The 24737-nt window shown below is 43.5% G+C and overlaps 1 protein-coding gene across 2 annotated transcripts; it reads right to left on the reverse strand.

Annotated features, from left to right (window-relative positions):
* Window positions 1-5672: 5672 nt before the first annotated feature.
* LOC121569362 (transforming growth factor beta activator LRRC33-like) lies at window positions 5673-23310 on the reverse strand. 2 transcript variants are annotated; one of them, XM_045221426.1, is made up of 3 exons: window positions 23249-23310; window positions 9897-10017; window positions 5673-8920 (listed from the first exon to the last, which is right to left on the reverse strand). In XM_045221426.1, the coding sequence occupies exons 2-3, from the start codon at window positions 10002-10004 to the stop codon at window positions 6878-6880; spliced, it is 2151 nt and encodes a 716-aa protein (XP_045077361.1). In that variant the 5' UTR covers window positions 10005-10017; window positions 23249-23310; the 3' UTR covers window positions 5673-6877. The 2 variants fall into 2 exon arrangements, with proteins under 2 accessions (XP_045077361.1, XP_041736189.2); XM_041880255.2 differs by having other exon boundaries at window positions 9897-10069; window positions 23249-23309.
* Between the last annotated feature and the right edge of the window lie 1427 nt (window positions 23311-24737).

The following is a 24737-nucleotide window of genomic DNA, read 5'->3' on the forward strand; positions in this document are numbered from 1 at the left end:
CACTTGTTTGGGGAACAGGATTTCATTATTTTATCTACATTTCTGCCTGAGAAATGACACCTGATATAGTTCTGTGATCTGTGATATACTTCTGTGAATCACTGAGGCATTGTGTGTTCTTTGTCCTCAGAACTTTCAAATAACTTGAGGTGTTTTATGATTAATAGTGATGTTGTGCTTTTGGACACTGTCCTCAGGCTCCAGCTTTATGTTTATATGTTTTTATGTTGATGTGCTATTGTTTTTAATTGATTTTATTGTATTTGTATATTTAACCTATTCTTGACTCTGTGGTTCTTGCACTTGTTTGGGGAACAGGATTTCATTATTTTTATCTACATTTCTGCCTGAGAAATGACACCCTGATATAGTTCTGTGATCTGTGAAACAGTTCTGTTAATCACTGAGGCATTGTGTGTTTGTGTGTTCTTTTTCTTTAGAATTTTCAAATAAACTTGACGTGTTTTATGATTAATAGTGATGTTGTGCTTGTACTATTTTGGACACACTGTCCTCAAGCTCCAGCTTTATGTTGTATGTTGATCGTATTAAAACAAAGAAAACAATCTGAAGTTGTTGTTTTTAAGTTATATATACCATGATTTTTCCGGTCCGGCCCACTTGGGAATAGATTTTCCTCCATGTGGCCCCTGAGCTAAAATGAGTTTGACACCCCTGCTCTATAGCGATGGTAAACTCAGCAAAAAAAAGAAACGTCCCCTTTTCAGGACCCTGTCTTTCAAAGATAATATGTAAAAATCAAAATAACTTCATAGATCTTCATTGTAAAGGGTTTAAACACTGTTTCCCATGCTTGTTCAATGAACCATAAACAATTAATGAACATGCACCTGTGGAACGATCGTTAAGACACTAACAGCTTACAGACGGTAGGCAATTAAGGTCACAGTTATGAAAACTTAGGACACTAAAGAGGCCTTTCTACTGACTCTGAAAAACACCAAAAGAAAGATGCCCAGGGTCCCTGCTCATCTGCGTGAACGTGCCTTAGGCATGCTGCAAGGAGGCATGAGGACTGCAGATGTGGCCAGGGCAATAAATTGCAATATCCGTACTGTGAGACTCCTAAGACAGTGCTACAGGGAGACAGGACGGACAGCTGATCGTCCTCGCAGTGGCAGACCATGTGTAACAACACCTGCACTGGATCGGTACATCCGAACATCACACCTGAGGGACAGGTACAGCATGGCAACAACAACTGCCCGAGTTACACCAGGAACGCACAATCCCTCCATCAGTGCTCAGACTGTCCGCAATAGGCTGAGAGAGGCTGGACTGAGGGCTTGTAGGCCTGTTGTAAGGCAGGTCCTCACCAGACATCACCGGCAACAACGTCGCCTATGGGCACAAACCCACCGTCGCTGGACCAGACAGGACTGGCAAAAACTGCTCTTCACTGACGAGTCGCAGTTTTGTCTCACCAGGGGTGATGGTCGGATTCGTGTTTATCGTCGAAGGAATGAGCGTTACACCGAGGCCTGTACTCTGGAGCGGGATCAATTTGGAGGTGGAGGGTCCGTCATGGTCTGGGGCGGTGTGTCACAGCATCATCGGACTGAGCTTGTTGTCATTGCAGGCAATCTCAACGCTGTGCGTTACAGGGAAGACCTCCTCCTCCCTCATGTGGTACCCTTCCTGCAGGCTCATCCTGACATTACCCTCCAGCATGACAATGCCACCAGCCATACTGCTCGTTCTGTGCGTGATTTCCTGCAAGACAGGAATGTCAGTGTTCTGCCATGGCCAGCGAAGAGCCCGGATCTCAATCCCATTGAGCACGTCTGGGACCTGTTGGATCGGAGGGTGAGGGCTTGGGCCATTCCCCCCAGAAATGTCAGGGAACTTGCAGGTGCCTTGGTGGAAGAGTGGGGTAACATCTCACAGCAAGAACTGGCAAATCTGGTGCAGTCCATGAGGAGGAGATGCACTGCAGTACTTAATGCAGCTGGTGGCCACACCAGATACTGACTGTTACTTTTGATCCCCCCCTTTGTTCAGGGACACATTATTCCATTTCTGTTAGTCACATGTCTGTGGAACTTGTTCAGTTTATGTCTCAGTTGTTGAATCTTGTTATGTTCATACAAATATTTACACATGTTGAGTTTGCTGAAAATAAACGCAGTTGACAGTGAGAGGACGTTTCTTTTTTTCCTGAGTTACTTATAGCTTTACCAGGGGCCCTTTGATGGCTGTAGGCCACCTGTATTATACTTTTCACCATTTGACTGAATACATTTGAATGACATTGAATGGCATTGAAGAATGTCTTAGCTTCCACACAGTGGTGTAAAGTACTTAAGTACAAATACTTTAAAGTACTACTTAAGTAGTTTTTTGTCTATCTGTACTTTACTTTACTATTTCTATTTGTGAAAACTTTTACTTTTACTTCACTACATTCCTAAAGAAAATAATGTACTTTTTACTCCATACATTTTCCCCTGACACCCAAAAATACAGGACAGGAAAATGGTCCAATTCACACACTTATCAAGAGAACATCCCTACTGCCTCTGATCTGGCAGACTCACTAAACACACATGCTTCATTTGTAAATGAGTGTGCCCCTGGCTATCCGTAAATAAATAAAAACAAGAACATTGTGCATATTTGCTTAATATAAGGAATTTGAAATTATTTATGCTTTTACTTTCGATACTTAAGTATATTTAATAGGGCCTAATGACTTTTAGTCAAGCAGTATTTTACTGGGTGACTTTCACTTTTACTTGAATCATTTTCTATTAAGTTATTTACTTTTACTCAAGTATGACAATTGGGTACTTTTTCCACCACTGCTTCCACATATAGGTCTACATTGAAATTGTATTTTGGTATTTTATTAGGATCCCCATTAGCTGTTGTGAAAGCAGCAGCTACTCTTCCTGGGGTCCACACAAAACATGACATAAAACAGAACAGCTCAAGGACTGAACTACACATTTTTTTTTTTTTTTAATGAGATTGATTTCCATGGCAGTACATCATTACTTGTTTACAATGAGTGCAGTAGTGTGAGTAAAGACTACATCATAGATCACTTTGTGAGTAGTGGAAGTACTCATCATCAGGAGCAGGCTGTTTTACATGTCTTTTTTATGAACAAACCAACACATAAACCAATGAACAAACCAACACATAAACCAATGAACAAACCAACACACAGACCAATGCCCAGTCAGCTCAGTACGTAAACTCCGGTGTGTAAACTCTTAGAAACAGGGTTCCAAAAGGGTTCTTTGGCTGTCCCCATAGAAGAACCCTTTTTGGTTCCAGGTAGAACCCTTTTGGTTCCAGGTAGAACCCTTTTGGGTTCCATGTAGGACCCTTTACACAGAGGGTTCTATATGGAACCCGTTAGGGTTCTACTTGGAACCAAAAAGGGTTCTCCCTGGAACCAAAAAGGGTTATCCTATGGGGACAGCCGAAGAGTGTAGAGCAGCCCAACGTGTGTAGAGAGAGTGAGCCCCAGGCCAGCCGGGTTTCTGTCTCTGTTCCAACCACCATGACCCAGAGCCACAGCATTACCACTGTGGTATTCTGGTTACGCTGAACTTTACGCCACGGTCGTTCTGCACTCCACAGCTCCACACGGACGTCCAGACTGGCTGCCAGCACTGCCTGCCAGACACTCTGAGGATACTCCACTGGTACACACGCAAACACAAACATGTTTTAATTACCAGAAGAAGAATACGTTTTAATTACCAAAATAATACGTTTTAATTATTAGATGTAACCTACTGTGGGTGCACACAGTCACACATTCATTCTCCAAGTGGAAGAACCATTATTATCTTTATAGTTTCACCTATATTTTGAATTACCTTCAAAGATGCCACAGACAAAACAAGCTTTTCATCACTACAGACAGTTCCTGTCATAAGTACCATTGAATGAATGTGTCTCCTGAGATTGTTGAGGTTGTTAATGCTTTCTAAGCTGCGTCTGGAAGGTCTCCGGAATGTTCTGGGGCCATTTTAGGGCGAGTGCTCTGTCATGGTTTGGCCTCTGTCAATCCATGAGTGACCTATTTTGTCTTCAATGTTTTCTTTCAGAAGGTATTGGATGTTGATTGGGGCTTCGTTTTAGGCAGGGTTTATTTGTATGGAGCATAGTGATTGTCATAGAGCAGTTTTAAACAGTAAAAGTAAGCACAATGCTTTTTTTAAAATGCATAACCAGAGCTGTTAATAGGGCAGTACATGGGACTGACCATAGATATAAATTAAACAAAAATATAAATGCAACATGTAAAGTGTTGGTCCCATGTTTCATGAGCTGAAATAAAACATCCCAGAAATGTTCCATACGCACAAAAAGCTTATTTCTTTCAAATTGTGTGCACAAATTTGTTTACATCCCTGTTAGTGAGCATTTCTGATTTGCCAAGATAATCCATCCGCCTGACAGGTGTGGCATATAAAGAAGCTGATTAAACAGCCTGATCATTACACAGGTGCACCTTGTGCTGGGGACAATAAAAGGCCACTCTAAAATGCAAAATAATTCTCAAGTTTTGAGGGAGCGTACAATTGGCATGCTCACTGCAGGAATGTCCACCAAAGCTGTTGCCAGAGAATTGAATGTTCATTTCTCTACCATAAGCCGCCACCAATGTTGTTTTTGAGAATTTGTCAGTATGTTCAACCGGCCTCACAACTGCAGACCACGTGTATGGCGTTGTGTGGGCGAGCGGTTTGCTGATGTCAACGTTGTGAACAGAGTGCCCCATGGTGGCGGTGGGGTTATGGTATGGGCAGGCATAAGCTACGGACAATGAACACAATTGCATTTCATTGATGGCAATTTGAATGCACAGAGATACCGTGACGAAATCCTGTGGCCCATTGTCGTGCCATTCATCCGCCGCCATCACCTCATGTTTCAGTATGATAATGCACGGCCCAATGTCGCAAGGATCTGTACACAATTCCTGAAAGCTGAACATTTCCCAGTTCTTCAATGGCCTGCATGCTCACTAGACATGTCACCCATTGAGCGAGTTTGGGATGCTCTGGTAGACATGTTCCACAGCGTGTTCCAGTTCCCGCCAATATCCAGCAACTTTGCACAGCCATTGAAGAGGAGTGGGACAACATTCCACAGGCCACAATCAACAGCCTGATCAACTCTATGTGAAGGAGATGTGTAGCGCTGCACGAAGCAAATGGTGGTCACACCAGATACTGACTGGTTTTCTGATCCACGCCACTCTCATTTCCTTATATGAACTGTAACTCAGTAAAATCTTTGAAATTGTTGCATGTTGCATTTATATTTTTGTTCATTATAGAACATGGTATTTCTCTATAGGACTGACCGTTGATATAGAACATGGTATTTCTCCAAAGGACTGACCATAGATATAGCATGGTCTAAGGCACTGCATCGCAGTGCTAGCTGTGCCACTAGAGATCCTGGTTCGAATCCAGGCTCTGTCGTAGCCGGCCGTGACCGGGAGACCCATGGGGCGGCGCACAATTGGCCCAGCGTCGTCTAGGGTAGGGGAGGGAATGGCCGGCAGGGGATGTAGCTCAGTTCGTAGAGCATGGCGTTTGCAACGCCAGGGTTGTGGGTTCGATTCCCACGGGGGGTATGAATTTAAAAAAAATATATAATAAAAAAAGTAATGTATGCACTAACTGTAAGTCGCTCTGGATAAGAGCGTCTGCTAAATGACTAAAATGTAAAATGTAAAATGTATTTCTCTATAGGACTGCCATAGATATAGAATATGGTATATCTCTATAGGACTGACCATAGATATATAATATGGTATTTCTCTATAGGACTGACATAGTACATTTGAAGGATGTAGTTGTACCCTGGTCCAAATACAAAAATGGTATCTTTCAAAGGTATATTGGTGGAATACTGGAGATCAACCTTATTGTGGTCCCTGTGACCAGAGTTGCAGCTGTGCCTCACAAATATGACTTAAGGTGAAAACCGCCAACCCGTCCTTTCTGAGTGAGATACAAAACTGGGCAGTTGATGCACATCTCAACAAAAAAACAGGAAATGTCATGTTTCCTCTGCCGCTTTTAGCAACAGTTTGCATCACAAGACTTCTGCGCACACAGCACACACAGACGCACACCGCACGCACAGACACACACCGCACGCACACAAACACATGGTGAGTACATAGCCACATTCTCACATCAGGTCCCCAGAGGCAGGGATGGTGTGAACCAACCACACGCAGCACCTTCAGATTATCACAATGCAAAAAAAAGGTTTCATGGGAAATCCTGACTTGCTGCTGAACGTTATAACACGCAGTTCTTTATCACTTCTGGTATATTTTAGCAGGATATGTTTGTTTTATGTTTTTTTCAATGTGAGATATCACCATATGTAATATGAAATTTTTATTAATGACCTAAACTCAATTGCTTTGTAAGGAAACGTTTGTTTCCGACTTGGAATTGTATTGATACTGTATGTGCAAAACATCACACTTTGACATAATTGTAATTTGTAACTATGGCCGTGTCCGAAATCTGTCTCGCCTGCTACTTACTAAAACTACATACTGTGTACTAATCGTACTACATACGTACTGTTTAGTAAAAACGAATGCAGTAAGCAACAAATATCAACATGGTAGGTTCATCCATTCCCGAGAATGAGTCATCTAATGTGCAATTGCGTTGATTCCCATCATTCATTCATACAACGCGTCCCCTTATCTCATTATCAGCTGTTGTCAAACACACGCCTGGAAAGACAATAATCTTCCTCAAAAGTAACATAACATCCTGGCATTTAAAGCATACTTGTTTTTTGTAATTTCACATACTATAAAACATTATATTTTTCGCATACCTAAAATGCCTACTATTTACAACTGCATTATGGGTATTTCGACACGGCCAGAGTCTTCTTTGTGTGACCTTTCTTCCACAACACAGGGAAGGTGACTCCAGCATTTATTTTTAATGACCATGGGAAGCAGTCTGGGCCTGAAGGTAAGCAGGAAGATAACAGACATCCCAACCAGACAGAGAACAGGTACGATAAACAACAGGATGTACCAGTACACAGACTCACCCTCAATACCACCACATATAAGGGAGTCTACAAGCATCACTCTGTGTGTCCTTTTGGTCAGATCCTGACATGAAATATCTGAGAGGTCCATGATAGTGACTGTTTTTGCCCTCTCGAACGTCCTGTACCAGTCCAACTGGCAGCAGTTGAAAGTGTTTCCGTTGAGAAAAAGAGTGCGGAGTTTCGGGGCTAACACGTTAGCCTGAGCCGAGGGGACGGTGGTCAGTCTGTTGTCCCTCAGGTCCAGCAGCCTCAGCTCCAGGTGTAGCAGTGAAGCAGGGAGCTGAGTAAGAGAGTTTCTGGAAATGTTCAAAGACCGCAAGTGGTGGAAAGGAGAGAAGTTAAAGTCTCTCGTGCCAGTGTTTCCCAATCCTAGATGGTGTAAAGTTCTGCTAAGGCCTACTATTGATCTGGTCCCGATGATGAGTTCTGGGTTGTTAGACAGCTCCAGATGTGTTAGGGGTGTCCCAACGAACGCTGATGATGGCAGCCTCCCCAGGTTGCACCCTGATAGGTGGAGATGTCTAAGAGAAGTTATGTTTCTCCAAACGACACAGTCTGATTGCTTACCCCCACCCCCACCCCCACCCATGCCCACACCCCCCTCCCCAAGGGGGCATATGCCAACTCTGTTGTAGCTAATATCCACAGAGCTGATGCTGGTGAGAGAGGAGAACAGCTGAGCAGGGAGACTCTGCAGGTCATTCTGGCTCAGGTTCAGATAGCTCAGGTTGCCTAGCTTCCTCAAACTACTTTGGTCAGCATGGAGCTCTGTCAACATATTGTTGCTCACGTCCAACTCGTACAACAATCCCGGCAGCTTTTCCAGAGTTAGATTCAAGACCTCAAGACAGTTTGTCCGCATCCTGAGTCTGGCCAGGCTTGGCATTTTGCTGATGAACCCTTGGGGGAAGTAACCCACCTGATTTCCACTCAGATCCAGCAGGTCTAGAGAGGAGATGTCCCCGTGCAGGCTCTCATCCCACAACTTGGCCGTGACGTTGCTCATGTTGCCCCTCAGGTTGTAGAACTGGACACTGGTGGTCCAGTTCGGGTAGGCAGCGGTGTCCGCCAGGTGTTCGTAGAAACTCACCCTGTTCTGGGACAGATGGAGGTTCCTCAGGCGGCTGTGGGTGGGCAGGAAGGGGAAGAAGAGGAGGTTGTTGTCGGTGAGATCCAGGGTCTCCAGCTTGAAGACTTCTTGGCGGTCCTGGTTGGCTATGAACCACTCTATGGAATTGTGACTGGCGTTGAGGACCACCAGCTGGGTCATGTGGAAGTCCACCAGGCAGGGCAGGTAGTTGAAGGCCAGGTTGAGTCTCTGGAGCTTGTGCAGGTGGTCGAAGGACGCGTCGATCTCAAACAGCATGTTCCTCTGCAAGTCCAGCTCTCTGAGCTGGTGGAGGTCGCCGAAGGAGCTTTCATCCAGCCTCAGCAGGAGGTTCCTGGAAAGGTTGAGGTACTCCAGGGACGTCATGTTCTGGAGGAGGACGGAGGCCATGTTGTCCGTAAGCTGGTTTTCTGACAGATCCAGAACTCTGAGTCTAGACAAGGTGAGCAGCGCCAGACTAGTTTGCTGGTATCCAACGTGAAGTTTATTGGCAGCTAGATTGAGGCTCTCTAGATGAGGTGAGTTGTGAAAGAGCTTGGACCCCACTGTCTCCAAGCGGTTGTCTGCACAGCTTAGAGTACGAAGGGAGATGTAGCGGGAGAGGGAGTCATCTTGCAGCGTCTGAATGTGGTTGTGGTTCAGGTGGAGGTCTTCTATGTTGTCAGGTAAGCCCTCCGGCACAGACGAGAGCTCACTGTCGCTACAGAGCGCAGTCTTTTGGGTCTGTAAAGAAAAAGAGAGAGAAATTAAGTGTATGCGAGACAAATACAATGTACAGTGGGAAAAAAAAGTATTTAGTCAGCCACCAATTGTGCAAGTTCTCCCACTTAAAAAGATGAGAGAGGCCTGTAATTTTCATCATAGGTACACGTCAACTATGACAGACAAAATGAGAAAAAAAAATCCAGAAAATCACATTGTAGGATTTCTAATGAATTTATTTGCAAATTATGGTGGAAAATAAGTATTTGGTCAATAACAAAAGTTTCTCAATACTTTGTTATATACCCTTTGTTGGCAATGACACAGGTCAAACGTTTTCTGTAAGTCTTCACACGGTTTTCACACACTGTTGCTGGTATTTTGGCCCATTCCTCCATGCAGATCTCCTCTAGAGCAGTGATGTTTTGGGGCTGTCACTGGGCAACACGGACTTTCAACTCCCTCCAAAGATGTTCTATGGGGTTGAGATCTGGAGACTGGCTGGGCCACTCCAAAATTCAAAATTTCTTCGAATTACAACGTGTTATATTGATAGGTGCATGAATTGGACAATAAATATGTCCTTCCCTGAGCATTCTAAAGGTAACGAGTACTTTTCGGTGTCAGGGAATACGTAAAAGTTAAAGTTGTCAAAAAATATAAATAGTAAAATACAGATACCCCCCCCCCAAAAAAAATACTTAAGTAGTACTTTAAAGTATTTTGACTTCAGTACTTTACACCACTGAGAAACAGCATTAGCAGCACTTTCCACGATAGCATCACCTTTGTGGTAACGTATGCAGGCTCTTCCACTCAATCGTGTGCATGCAAATGTCACCAGTGGCACCTTTCACTGAAAACCACAAACTCTGAAGTTCATAAATTCAAAGGGACTTTTCTTTACCTCGTCGTTTATTGTGTTTTTTTTTTATATTGAGTTATGTTTTATTCCCTCATCAATCTAATACGCTTGTCCAAGAAGTTTAGCTCTTACCAGTCTGCAGGGGCTGTGGTCAGGGTGGCAGAGGGCGGGCATTAGGAGGCTCCACAGGGGCCAGAGGGCGAGACAGAGCAGGGTAGTGGGGAGGCCGTGAATGGGCATCTTAACATCCTTGCTGTGGAGGAGAGAAGGGGAGCGGGACTGAGACTCACAAAAGGAAAGGAGGTCTATGATGTGGGCAGAGAGATGTCATGGTTAATGTACGTAATACAATACCCTCTCTAGCCCATAAAAAATAGAATACAAGTATATCTTGAGCATCTGAGCAATCCGCTATCATTTAACCTTGATAAAACATTCAATTAATTATTTTCGTACTGTATTATCATAACAATATCAAATTCGATCCATTCTATCAAATCTATGTGGCACATAGGTAAATTCCACTATTCACTATTGGAAATATGTGTTATATAATACACGTTATCCTATGTGCACACTACTGTAGTAATCAAATAAAGAAATTATGAATAATCTATAAGCTACTTCTAAAACCTTTTATAATCTATACTTTAAATAATATTTTTATCTGAATTTACATGGGTCATTTCACGAAATAAGTGCCTTTTGCATCCCATTGATATTTTAAGTAGAAATTGTGCACAAATATAGCATTTAAAAAGCTTGTTATATTAAATGAATTGTCATTTAATATAGACCACATGGAAAATTCTAAAAATCCGATTTTTTTATATGAATAAAGACTTGCTAAAGTGCCCAAATTCTGCATTTTGACATGTCCCTCTGTGTACCCTCTGTGACCTCTAGAAAGATTTAAACCAACTTAACCCCAACATTTATCCAAGTTTTCACCATCATTGTAAGTCATTTCTGGCTATTATTATTTATTTAATGTGATTAGTAAATAATTTTAAGGTAAACAAAAAACCTTGTCCCTCATTTTAAGGTCAATCCTGTTACGTGAACTGAACTCTGGTTTTTAAAATGGTGAAACTATTCCTTTTAAAATATTTGTTATTTATTTACTGAACATCTTATAGTCAAACCATAGTGTAAAAGCAGGTGAGCTGGTTCTACTCTTTTTTGGTCATTTTCTGGTGTTTTCTGGTGGAAAACTGAGCGGGTCGAGTATAACACCCATAGATAGACATTCCCCCTATCACAAGGGGATTTATGGCTGATTTAAGATGAAATCTTCAACCCTGTTAGGGTCAACCCTGTTACGGTCAACCTCTTGAGATGGAAAAACATGTTTTTTTTTATTAAGTTGCACGTGTGTTCTTTATGACAGAATACGGAGCCCCTTAAGGGTCATGGTGGAGAGAAAAAAAAAAGCCAGGTTAATCTGTTCCTTCTGGGTTTTTTATCCATTCCCTCAGATGTTTTATTAGTTTCCTCGTTTTTTTTTTGTGTAGCCTATCTCTAGGCCTAAAAACGGCATTCTCCTTATGTATGCTACCTTGACGGTCCCACTTGACCTATAACATATTGCAGCCTAAATGTTTTCAGATTTTTTAGGGGGCACAAAGTACTTGAGGATGGCTGGGGGGTGGCCCGGCGGTTGAGGATGGCTGGGGGGTGGCCAAGCGGTTGAGGATGGCTGGGGGGTGGCCCGGCGGTTGAGGATGGCTGGGGGGTGGCCCGGCGGTTGAGGATGGCTGGGGGGTGGCCCGGCGGTTGAGGATGGCTGGGGGGTGGCCCGGCGGTTGAGGATGGCTGGGGGGTGGCCCGGCGGTGAGCTAGGCCCGCTTCCGTAAATTTGAGATTTTTTTTAACATCTGAAACAGCTTTATTCCTGCAATCTAGAGCCATAATAATTTACTATATAAAAATATGACTTTGTCTGAATATCTAAGCATACCTCTTGAGCTGTATCCTCCTGATTGTTATTATTATAAAACATTTTTAAATGAAATATCCATCTCTGCTAAAATCTACGTAAAAGATTGAAAGGAATGTGAGTCTCATTCAGTACATTTAGTAATTGCTTGCTTTTCTAAAGTCTAACAACCTTGCCAGCAGGAATGCCAGCTAAGATACAGTGAACAAAAATATAAATGCAACATGCAACAATTTCAAAGATTTTACTGAGTTACAGTTCATATAAGGAAATCAGTCATTTGAAATAAATAAATTAGACCCTAATCTATGGATTTCACATGACTGGGAATACAGATATGCATATGTTGGTCACAGGTACCTTAAAAAAAAAGTAGGGCTGTGGATCAGAAAACCAGTCAGTATCTGGTGCGACACATCTCCTTCGCATAGAGTTGATCAGGCTGTTGATTGTGGCCTGTGGAATGTTGTCTACTCTTCAATGGCTGTGCGAAGTTGCTGGATTTTGGCAGGAACTGGAACACGCTGTCCTACACGTCGATTCAGAGCATCCCAAATATGCTCAATGGGTGACATGTCTGGTGAGTATGCAGGCCATGGAAGAACTGGGATATTTTCAGCTCAGGGAATTGTGTACAGATCCTTGCGACATGTAATCCAAGATGGCGTAGCAGGGCGGTCGTGTATTCTGTTGTGTCCTTGTGTAAATAGGCAATTTTTTAGTTTTTTGGTCTTTTTTTCGTATATATTTCTCTATCTCACTTTCCATCCTTTAACTAAATATACATTCCTGCAACCCGCCTCACCCAATGTGGAACGGATTCTATTATTTCTTAATTTGTATCAAGATCCTACGGCTGAAACTAGCCAGCTAGCCAGCTAACTAGCTACTTGCTATTAGCCACTGTTAGCGGTCTTCACCATTGTCCGTGGCCGTGGCCTGCACTACCTACCAGCCAGCTCTAGCCTGGACAATTGGTCGGCCAGTCTGCACAGCGTGCTATCGACCCAGAGCATATCGGACTTTCTGCCGGAATCACTGAATCACTGGACCTTAACACCGGCAGGATAGAACGGCTGACTCCGGTAAGACAAGGGGTGGCGGTCTGTGTATATTTGTAAACAACAGTTGGATCATCGCAACTAGCTAGCTGCAATCGAATGGCTGTTGTTGGCTAATCACCTAATTACCTCTCTGTCAACCGGACGGGACCTCCTAGTGTCGACACGGAGCCCCGCCGATCCATCACGACTAGTCTGCCGACGTAATCGTCTGATGTGGTTTCAACAGGCTTCCCGTTGTGACGACCACGAAGATCCATCTGCTAGCCCCGGCCCACTAGCATGCGCAATCAACAGCCGTGCCTCCTGCTCGCCTGTGCTGTAGCAGCCATCAAACTGCTCCCGGACTCACCTATTGCTGTTCACTGGACCTTATGATCACTCAGCTGCACAGCTGATGCCTGCTGGACTGTTCCTTTACACGGTACCCTATCCTGTTTATCTGTTTAGCCTCAGCCCAAACTTTTGTCACCATTACCAGTTGTTGTCTTAGCCCTCTCGAATAACACCTGTGATTGCGTTATGCCTCTCTCCCATGTCAATATGCCTAGCCTATTGCTATTTGGGTTAGTTCTTATTGTACTATTTCACTGTAGAGCCCCCAGTCCCGCTCAACCAGCCTCAGAGAGCTCCTTTGTCCCACCCCCCATACATGCGGAGACCAGCTCAATCGGTACCTCCAGTGATGCTATCTCTTTCATCGTTACCCAATTCTTAGGTGTACCTCCACTGTACTCATATCCTTCCATATCCTTGTCTGTACATAATGCCCTGAATCTATTCTACGACGCCCGGAAATCTGCCCCTTTTATTCTCTGTACCCAACGCACTGGAAGACCAGTTCTTAAAGCCTTTAGCTGTATCCTTATTCTATTCCTCCTCTGTTCCTCTGGTGATGTAGAGGTTTACCCAGGCCCTGTAGCCCCCAGTATCACTCCTACTCCCCAGGCTCTATCATTTGTTGACTTGGTTTCTTGCATGTTAACATCAGAAGCCTCTTCTCGAAGTTTGAGTTATTCACTGCATTAGCACACTCTGCCAACCCTGATGTTCTAGCAGTGTCTGAATCCTGGCTTAGGAAGGCCACCAAAAATTCAGAAATTTCCATCCCGAATTACAACATTTTCCGTCTAGATAGAACTGCCAAAGGGGGCGGAGTTGCAATCTACTGTAGAGATTTATTTATTTAAAAAAATATTTTACCTTTATTTAACTAGGCAAGTCAGTTAAGAACAAATTCTTATTTACAATGACGGCCTACACCGGCCAAACCCGGACAACGATGGGCCAATTGTGCGCCGCCCTATGGGACTCCCAATCACGGCCGGTTGTGATACAGCATGGAATCGAACCAGGGGGTCTGTAGTGACGCCTCAAGCACTGAGATGCAGTGCCTTAGACCACTGCGCCACTCGGGAGCCCCATAAGAGATAGCCTGCAGAGCTCTATCATACTATCCAGGTTTGTGACCGAACAGTTTGAGTTTCTACTTCTAAAAATCCACCTTTCCAGAAATAAGTATCTCACTGTTGCCGTTTGCTACAGACCCCCCTCAGCCCCCAGTTGTGCCCTGGACACCATATGTGAATTGCTTGCCCCCCATCTATCCTCAGAGTTCGTACTGCTTGGTGACCTAAACTGGGATATGCTTAACACCCCGGCCGTCCTACAATCTAAACTAGAGGCCCTCAATCTCATACAAATTGTCAAGGAACCTACCAGGTACAACCCTAAATCTGTTAACATGGGCACCCTCATAGATATCATCCTGACTAATTTACCCTCTAAATACACCTCCGCTGTCTTCAACCAGGATCTCAGCAATCACTGCCTCATTGCCTGCGTCCGTAATGGGTCCGCGGTCAAACGACCACCCCTCATCACTGTCAAACGCTCCCTAAAACACTTCAGCGAGCAGGCCTTTCTAATTGACCTGGCCCGGGTATCCTGGATGGATATTGACCTCATTCCGTCAGTAGAGGATGCCTGGATGTTCTTCAAAAGTGCTTTCCTCTCCATCTTAAATAAGCAGGCCCCATTCAAAAAATTCAGAACTAAGAACAGATATAGCCCCTGGTTCACCCCAGACTTGACTGCCCTTGACCAGCACAAAAACATCCTGTGGCGTACTGCATTAGCATCGAACAGCCCCCGCGATATGCAACTTTTCAGGGAAGTCAGGAACCAATATACACAATCAGTTAGGAAAGCAAAGGCTAGCTTTTTCAAACAGAAATTTGCATCCTGTAGCACTAACTCCAAAAAGTTTTGGGACACTGTAAAGTCCATGGAGAATAAGAGCACCTCCGCCCAGCTACCCACTGCACTGAGGCTAGGAAACACTGTCAACACCGATAAATCTACGATAATCGAGAATTTCAATAAGCATTTTGCTATGCTTTTCACCTGGCTACCCCTACCCCGGCCAACAGCTCTGCACCCCCCGCTGCAACTTGCCCATGCTCCCCCGCTTCTTCTTCACCCAAATTCAGATAGCTGATGTCCTGAAAGAGCTGCAAAATCTGGACCCCTACAAATCAGCTGGGCTAGACAATCTGGACCCTTTCTTTATAAAATTAGCCACCGAAATTGTCGCAACCCCTATTAATAGCCTGTTCAACCTCTCTTTTGTATCGTCTGAGATCCCCAGAGATTGGAAAGCTGCCGCGGTCATCCCCCTCTTCAAAGGGGGTGACACTCTAGATCCAAACTGTTACAGACCTATATCCATCCTGCCCTGCCTTTCGAAAGTATTTGAAAGCCACCGTACCTTCTCCGCTATGCAATCTAGTTTCCGAGCTGCTCATGGGTGCACCTCAGCCACGCTCAAGGTCCTAAATGATATAATAACCGCAATCGATAAAAGACAGTACTGTGCAGCCGTCTTCATCGACCTGGCCAAGGCTTTTGACTCTGTCAATCACTGCATTCTTATTGGCAGACTAAATAGCCTTGGTTTCTCAAATGACTGCCTCGCCTGGTTCACCAACTACTTCTCAGATAGAGTTCAATGTTTCAAATCGGAAGGACTGTTGTCTGGACCTCTGGCAGTCTCTATGGGGGTGCCACAGGGTTCAATTCTCGGGCCGACTCTATTCTCTGTGTATATCAATGATGTTGCTCTTGCTGCTGGTGACTCTCAGATCCACCTCTACGCAGACGACACCATTTTGTATACATCTGGCCCTTCATTGGACACTGTGTTAACAAACCTCCAAACGAGCTTCAATGCCATACAACACTCCTTCCATGGCCTCCAACTGCTCTTAAATGCTAGTAAAACTAAATGCATGCTCTTCAATCGAACGCTGCTTGCACCCGCCCGCCCGACTAGAATCACTACTCTCGTCGGGTCTGACTTAGAATATGTGGACAACTACAAATACCTAGGTGTCTGGTTAGACCGTAAACTCTCCTTCCAGACTCACATTAAGCATCTCCAATCCAAAGTTAAATCAGGTCATCTATAAATCACTTCTAGGCAAATCCCCGCCTTATCTTAGCTCATTGGTCACCATAGCAACACCCACCCGTAGTATGCGTTCCAGCAGGTATATCTCACTGGTCATCCCCAAAGCCAACACCTCCTTTGGCCGCCAATCCTTCCAGTTCTCTGCTGCCACTGACTCGAACGAACTGCAAAAATCTCTGAAGCTGGAGACTCTTATCTCCCTCATTAACTTTAAGCATCAGTTGTCAGAGCACCTTACCGATCACTGCACCTGTACACAGCCCATCTGTAGATATAGATATAGATGTTCTATTGTGTTATTGACTGTATGTTTTGTTTATTCCATATGTAACTCTGTGTTGTTGTTGTTTTTATCGCACTGCTTTGCTTTATCTTGGCCAGGTTGCAGTTGTAAATGAGAACTTGTTCTCAACTGGCTTACCTGGTTAAATAAAGGTGAAATAAAATAAAATAAAAATAAAAGTTAGGATGCTCTCGCAGGTGCAGCTGTAAAATGTGGCTGTGCATTATCATGCTGAAACATGAGGTGATGGCGGCGGATGAATGGCACAACAATGGGCCACAGGATCTCGTAACGGTATCTCTGTGCATTCAAATTGCCATCGATAAAATGCAATTATGTTCGTTGTCAATAGCTTATGCCTGCCCATACCAGAACCCCACCGCCACCATGGGGAGAAATAAGCTTTTTGTGCGTATGGAAAATGTCTGGGATGTTTTATTTCGGAAAATGTGCAGACATTTATAAACAAAGCATCCACGTCTCAAGGATAAACCAGACAATAAAAAATAAAAAAAACATAGTTTACCAAACAAACAAAAACACTGCACAATAATTTCCCAGACGAGTCGAAGGCTTCATACCTTAACCTAGCCAACCCTAACCCTCATTACATTTACTGAAGGCTTCATACCTTAACCTAGCCAACCCTAACCCTCATTACATTTACTGAAGGCTTCATACCTTAACCTAGCCAACCCTAACCCTCATTACATTTACTGAAGGCTTCATACCTTAACCTAGCCAACCCTAACCCTCATTACATTTACTGAAGGCTTCATACCTTAACCTAGCCAACCCTAACCCTCATTACATTTACTGAAGGCTTCATACCTTAACCTAGCCAACCCTAACCCTCATTACATTTACTGAAGGCTTCATACCTTAACCTAGCCAACCCTAACCCTCATTACATTTACTGAAGGCTTCATACCTTAACCTAGCCAACCCTAACCCTCATTACATTTACTGAAGGCTTCATACCTTAACCTAGCCAACCCTAACCCTCATTACATTTACTGAAGGCTTCATACCACCTCATTACATTTCCAAGCGCCAGGCTCCTTTGACTATAGGTGAAAAGCTGGTCATGCCCTCAGATGTGGATGTTTGCCGAGAGGTTTTAGGCACAACTGCTACTACAGCGATCAGTGAAATCCCACTTTCCAATGACACTGTCACGCATAGAATCCAGGATATGGCAGATGATATTGAATCACATGCAGGTTTTAAACAAATCAAATCAAATCAAATTGTATTTGCCACATGCGCCGAATACAACAGGTGTAGACATTACCGTGAAATGCTTACTTACAGCCCTTAACCAACAATGCATTTATTTCTTAATAAAAAAGTAAAATAAAACAACAACAACAAAAAAGTGTTGAGAAAAAAAGAGCAGAAGTAAAATAAAATAACAGTAGGGAGGCTATATACAGGGGGGTACCGGTGCAGAGTCAATGTGCGGGGGCACCGTCTAGTTGAGGTAGTTGAGGTAATATGTACATGTGGGTAGAGTTAAAGTGACTATGCATAAATAATTAACAGAGTAGCAGCAGCGTAAAAAGATGGGGTGGGGGTGCAAATAGTCCGGGTAGCCATGATTAGCTGGTAGAAGCTGTTGAGAAGCCTTTTGGACCTAGACTTGGTGCTCCGGTACTGCTTGCCGTGCGGTAGCAGAGAGAACAGTCTACGACTAGGGTCGCTGGAGTCTTTGACAATTTTGAGGGCCTTCCTCTGACACCGCCTGGTATAGAGGTCCTGGATGGCAGGAAGCTTGGCCCCAGTGATGTACTGGGCCGTACACACTACCCTCTGTAGTGCCTTGCGGTCGGAGGCCAAGCAGTTGCAATACCAGGCGGTGATGCAACCAGTCAGGATGCTCTCGATGGTAAAGCTGTAGGACCTTTTGAGGATCTGAGGACCCATGCCAAATCTTTTCAGTCTCCTGAGGAGGAATAGGCTTTGTTGTGCCCTCTTCACGACTGTCTTGGTGTTTTTGGACCATGATAGTTCGTTGGTCAAGGAACTTGAAGCTCTCAAACTGTTCCACTACAGCCCCGTCGATGATAATGGGGGCGTGCTCAGTCCTCTTTTTTTTCCTGTAGTCCACAATCATCTCCATTGTCTTGGTCACGTTGAGGGAGAGGTTGTTATCCTGGCACCACACAGCCAGGTCTCTGACCTCCTCCCTATAGGCTGTCTCATCGTTGTCGGTGATCAGGCCTACCACTGTTGTGTCGTCTGCAAACTTAATGGTGGTGTTGGAGTCGTGCCTGGCCGTGCAGTCATGGGTGAACAGGGAGTACAGGAGGGGACTGAGCACGCACCCCTGAGGGGCCCCCGTGTTGAGGATCAGCGTGGCAGATGTGTTGTTACCTAGCCTTACCACCTGGGGGCGGCCCGTCAGGAAGTCCAGGATCCAGTTGCAGAGGGAGGTGTTTAGTCCCAGGATCCTTAGCTTAGTGATGAGCTTTGAGGGCACTATGGTGTTGAATGCTGAGCTGTAGTCAATGAATAGCATTCTCATGTAGGTGTTCCTCTTGTCCAGGTGGGAAAGGGCAGTGTGGAGTGCAATAGAGATTGCATCCTCTGTGGATCTGTTGGGGCGGTATGCAAATTGGAGTGGGTCTAGGGTTTCTGGGATAATGGTATTGATGTGTGCCATGATCAGCCTTTCAAAGCACTTCATGGCTACAGACGTCAGTGCTACGGGTCGGTAGTCATTTAGGCAGGTTATCTTAGTGTCCTTGGGAAGAGCCCACACATCAAATTGGTTTGCAATCCAATTAGATGAGACGACTGACATTTCAAATGCCGCATCTTGTATATATTCGCTACATGAAGATTGTCTTTGTTGCAGAGTTGCCTCAGAACACAACTGCAGGTTAAATCATCTGTGTTCTGAACAAGTACGTGGGCGGCAGGTAGCCTAGTGGTTAAGATCATTGGGTCAGTAACCAAAAGGTTGCTGGTTCAAATCCCTGAGCCAACTAGGCAAAAAAGCTGTTGGTGTGCCCTTGAGCAAGGCACTTCATTCCTCCTGTGAATCGCTCTGGATAAGAGCGTCTGCTAAACTAAAGAGGGACATAGATTACAACGGGACTGTTGTATCGGGATCTATAGGCCTACCAACAAGACTGCTGCTCAACCTATCCATGCAGGGAAGCACAAGTGACATTTTCCAAGCAAACAATACAATTTCAAGAAAAAGCTGGGCATCTGGAGAGATCGAGTGGATAGCGGCATGTTTTATATGTTCCCCCTATTCTCAATTCTGGCTGATGTGGGTGATGGGGATCCCGAGTGGCGCAGCGGTCTAAGGCATTGCATCTCAGTGCTTGAGGCGTCAGTACAGACCCCCCTGTTCGATTCCAGGCTGTATCACAACCGGACGTGATTGGGAGTCCCATAGGGCGGCGCACAATTGGCCCAGCATTGTCCGGGTTTGGCCGGTGTAGGCCGTCATTGTAAATAAGAATTTGTTCTTAACTGACTTGCCTAGTTAAATAAAGGTAAAATAAAATAAATAAATCAGTAGATTGCAACTCCGCCCCCTTTGGCAGTTCTATCTAGACGGAAAATGTTGTAATTCGGGATGGACATTTCTGAATTTTTGGTGGCCTTCCTGAGCCAGGATTCAGACACTGCTAGAACATCAGGGTTGGCAGAGTGTGCTAATGCAGTGAATAACTAAAACTTGGAGAGGAGGCTTCTGATGTTAACATGCAAGAAACCAAGGCATTGTAAATAAGAATTTGTTCTTAACTGACTTGCCTAGTTAAATAAAGGTAAAATAAAAAAAATAAAAAATGTAGAAGTTGATCACATGCGTAACTTGATGTGGTCACACCAGAACAGTGGATGCGTCATCCGTTCACCAGCACTGAAGAGACTCAAAGCTTGTCACCGGTTCTTGAGGATAAACTATTGGAGCTTGTCCTGTGACCAAGGCCTGCGCGCTCGTTTTTAATGAGATGCACCTGTCCACATTCTGGATGGTCAGCAGCGGGGAACACCCACAACTCTGCAAGATGGCAGTGCAGACGTTAATCCCCTTTCATTCTACCTACTTATGTGAGACCAGCTTGTCTCTTGCTGCAACAAAATCCAAATATCGCAACAGACTGGCTGTTGAAAACACCTTTATACCTCTCGGGGTGTCCCTGGCACAACAGACTGGCTGTTGAAAACACCTTGATACCTCTGGGGTGTCCCTGGCACCAAAAAGTTTGAGAAAGTCTGGTCTATGCTATAGGCCTAGGCTATAGGAAGCGCATGCTCAGAGAAGCACAGGGCAAAGTTATATTTCTAAGAAAATGAACTTCCTTCCCGAGTTTTTTGCGCCGCTGGGACGGTGTATATAAAACTAAGCTACACTGCATTACACACTGGAATGGATAGGCGTTCCCAATCATGAACCCCAGTCCTGCCCTGATCCTTTTGTGCCAATGACCAACCAATGACTGTGCTGTGTACAGTGGCACTTCAGGAGGCGAGTCAATTTCTCCAAAAATGCTATATCTGTGCGCACGGACTAGACTGATGTCCTATTCAGGGAGAGCGGGAGAGTAGGAAGATGAGAGTTTGCTACTGCTATAATTGATTTGAATAAAAACAATACGTTTCGTTGCCCATAATGAAGCTATTTATCTGAGTTATTATTGATCTCACAATAAGCCATATTCGAGTAATTTACAAACATTACTATGAACGGAGATGGACATCGCATGGGTGCTGAAAGTAAGCTAATTCATTTAAACAGTCTTTGTGTTGGAGCCTATTTCTTCCTATTCAAGAAATAAGAGGTAGGCCTACCTGTTAGAAACAAGCTGTAAAATGCTGAGGAAAGACGTGACTCCAGTGCATATGGAACATATATTGTTTGTCTCTATGACGTTCAGAGGCTGCAGTACAACCTTCTATTGCTGAGGACAAGGAGACATTAAAAAATGTACTTTGCTTGGGAAGTAATGATTCTGTCACTATCAATCGACGTTCGACATTTCAACAGGCTATTAAACAACATACTGACTGTTAGTCAGGAGCAAGCCAGGCAGCCTAAGAAGGAACGAAAATGAATTATTTAGGCTATATTGTTATTTCAAGGCCTGCCATTTAAGAAATAAATTGTGAAGCATTGGTGACACGCTGCAGGCTGGCAGGAGAGCTCAGCATTTCAACAACACATCAACAGCACTTCAACAACATGCATATAAATGTAGCATTTAGGCTGTATAAAATGACATAAAAAAAATAAAAAAAGATTAGTTAGAATTAAATAATGATTCAACGAAAAATGCCTTATTAGGCTATACAGTCATTCTACAATGCCTTTGAATTCATTTTTAGAAACACGAGTATTGGCCAGTCTTTGGTTTGAGGATCATGCGGTAAGCTATGCATGCCTAGTTTGTTAATTGAGCCTTGCAGATGCTCTTATATGTCCTAATCACAGTCAACACAAATCTATTTTGTAACAACAATATCATGGAATAATATTGAATAGATTAGAAAAATGATAGTTTCCCAAATGAAAAAAAAGTTACAAGTGCATACCTGATGATATGTGGCTGCTGTGTTAAACAATGAATGGCTTTTTCTCTAAATCATTGATGATCAGATACTTCAGTTGTAACTGGTTCTGTTGCGCTCAATTTTTACAGCTGATAGACAGCTTTAGCACTGTTCCAAACGTAGACTATCCTCTTTCTTAACAATAGCCTGTATTGATATCAAAACGTCTCCGGTGCTGCAGCATGCGCTGATTCGGTGTCATGCTCTGTTGTGGTATTATAAAAGATTCTGCATGTCTTCAGTCTTGTAACGTGATATAGAATTACATGAAATTCATTTATAAAAGGCAATTTTTTTCTCCGACCGCAAATAAGATGATAGATTCATGCAGTGCTTTTATTATAATGGATATATTTTCACCCTTGTCCGCAGTGGTCTGCGAACCCACAAACTTCTGGCTACTTTGCCATGTACTGCTTACAAAACTAAGAAAAGTTTCTTAAACTGCATATCTAAGGCTCTGGTCTGTCCTAGGAGTGAAGGTAAACAGCAAGCATGTTCTCTGCTCTCCACTTTGTTTTAATTATTATTTTGGGTATAGTGGAGAATCACTTCTTTTTTTTTTAAGCGTTCAGAGAGGGTCAGGTAAAAATATATTTTACTGAAATATATTTCAGTTCAGAGAGATCCGATTTTCTCCAGGTATCCCTCATTATAAATAACGTACAGTCCCTTATAAAACATCTGAGTGTATGGATAAAAAAACAGAGGGAACGGATTAGCCAGCTGTTTTTTTCTCTCTCCACCATGACCCTTAAAGAAGCTCCATAACAGAATGTTTAAAAAACAAACCACCAAGTTACACTACTCAAAAGGCAACCAATTGGTGGAAAGACCCACATATTAGATATCTGAACAAACACTACTTACAGTGAAACAAACAAATCAATAATCATTTCTAAGCACTTTATAAGCAGATTGGCAAATAAAGTGAAGTGGCAAAGACTGTATTAGGATATTAAGCTACAAAGTAACATTCCTTGACCAAAGAGCACGAATGACAATAACCTCAACGTAACACTTTCCGTTCTGATATTACAAGCGTTTACTGAGAAGAGTGCCAGTTGCGTTAATGCTATTCATAGATTACTTTGCTGCATGGTGAGTGTAGATTGATCACACACAGGTAGAGTGCACAGTGCATACACTACTTACGCTGGTGGTTAGATGTGGGTCCTTCAAGCCACTAACGGTTGCGCTCCTGACCATATCTCTGGTTTGTGCGATGTGTGTTCTCTACATAGCGGAGTGTTGCTTTTAGTATTTGCGGAAGCAGGCAAGTAACGGAAACCAAAGTCACATGGACAACTAAGATCACACATATAGGTTCACATGCCTAGGTCAGAGACATCAATGTCCTGTATTACATGAAACACTGGAATGGGAAGCTTCACTTCATTGTATGCTATGTATTTCATCCATGCCAGTGCACATAGTACATCACTGTCAACGTACAATGTTATCTGCAGATAATAAAGGCTTACATCAAATTGAACTTTCTCACCCTTCTGTTTCTATGTGGGGATTCTAAGTTAAAATACCTTTTTCGAAGTATTTTCAAAATAGCAATGTGAAGCACTTCATCCTCTCACAAAAAGCCTGGTACATTGGCATCCGCCATTCACGTCATGATATGTATAGGCTTCTCCTCTACCACAAAAACCTAGTGAGAAAACGCCCTTCTCACCCCTCTCCTGTTTCTGATCATCAGATACTACAGAGAGGAAACCACTCAACACTCACACCCTTCCTGTTTAGCTGACACTTGTACAACAGCCAAGAGAGAGATTGGTCCCTTGACAATTAGTAGTTCAGCTACACTGACACTATTAAACATATTCAACCAGCCCTCTCATTTATGATGAACCTTTGGAAGAGAAACACAGCTTATTTTTTTCAGACACACATACAGAGAGAGACGGAAAGAAAGTAGAGGTATTTATTTTTCATTATGTGGCCTACCACAGCATAGTTCTGCTGAGTAACTTTGTCATGTTGTGTATTCTCCTATAGTTCTGGAATTAGATTAGGGAATTAGAATCAGGAAGTGGTGGAGCTGCCATTGCAGGGGTGATCTGTTGGGGCTTCCTTCCTGTTTTCATGCTATGAGGCCTCTCCTTTCACCCTCACTTCTGACTTTACTATGTGATTGGCAGCTGAAGCCAGATTCATGGTCAGTTGAATTTAAGCAGCATTCATTGTCGAGGCTTAACCTCACTTCAAAAAAATTAGGCCTAGATCTCTTCTCTTTCAATATTCCATTTAGTAAAATGATTATGCCTTGTGTTTTAAAAAATAGTACAGAGACATCCCTCATGCTCCCTCAAAAAGTGTGTGTGATTGAGGTAGAACACCACTGACATTCTAAGCTTTCATGTGGTTAACACACACACACACACACACACCCATGAAGCTTGCCAAACTGGAACATTATGGTGGCAAAATATAATCAGAAAGCTGCTTGAAGCTAAACTAGAGCATCTGAGAATGCCTGCAGCCTGACACTCCTGCAGTTAATTCAGCCCACAAACACCAACTGTACTTTATGAGAAATGCAGACAAAACAAATGATTTGATTGTAGAATAAGGGAGACTGAAATTTGATAGATGGCTTTCAATGTAGGAAGTAAATAAATAAAATAGA

Source organism: Coregonus clupeaformis, chromosome 7 (genome assembly GCF_020615455.1).
Source record: "Coregonus clupeaformis isolate EN_2021a chromosome 7, ASM2061545v1, whole genome shotgun sequence".
NCBI lineage: Eukaryota > Metazoa > Chordata > Actinopteri > Salmoniformes > Salmonidae > Coregonus > Coregonus clupeaformis.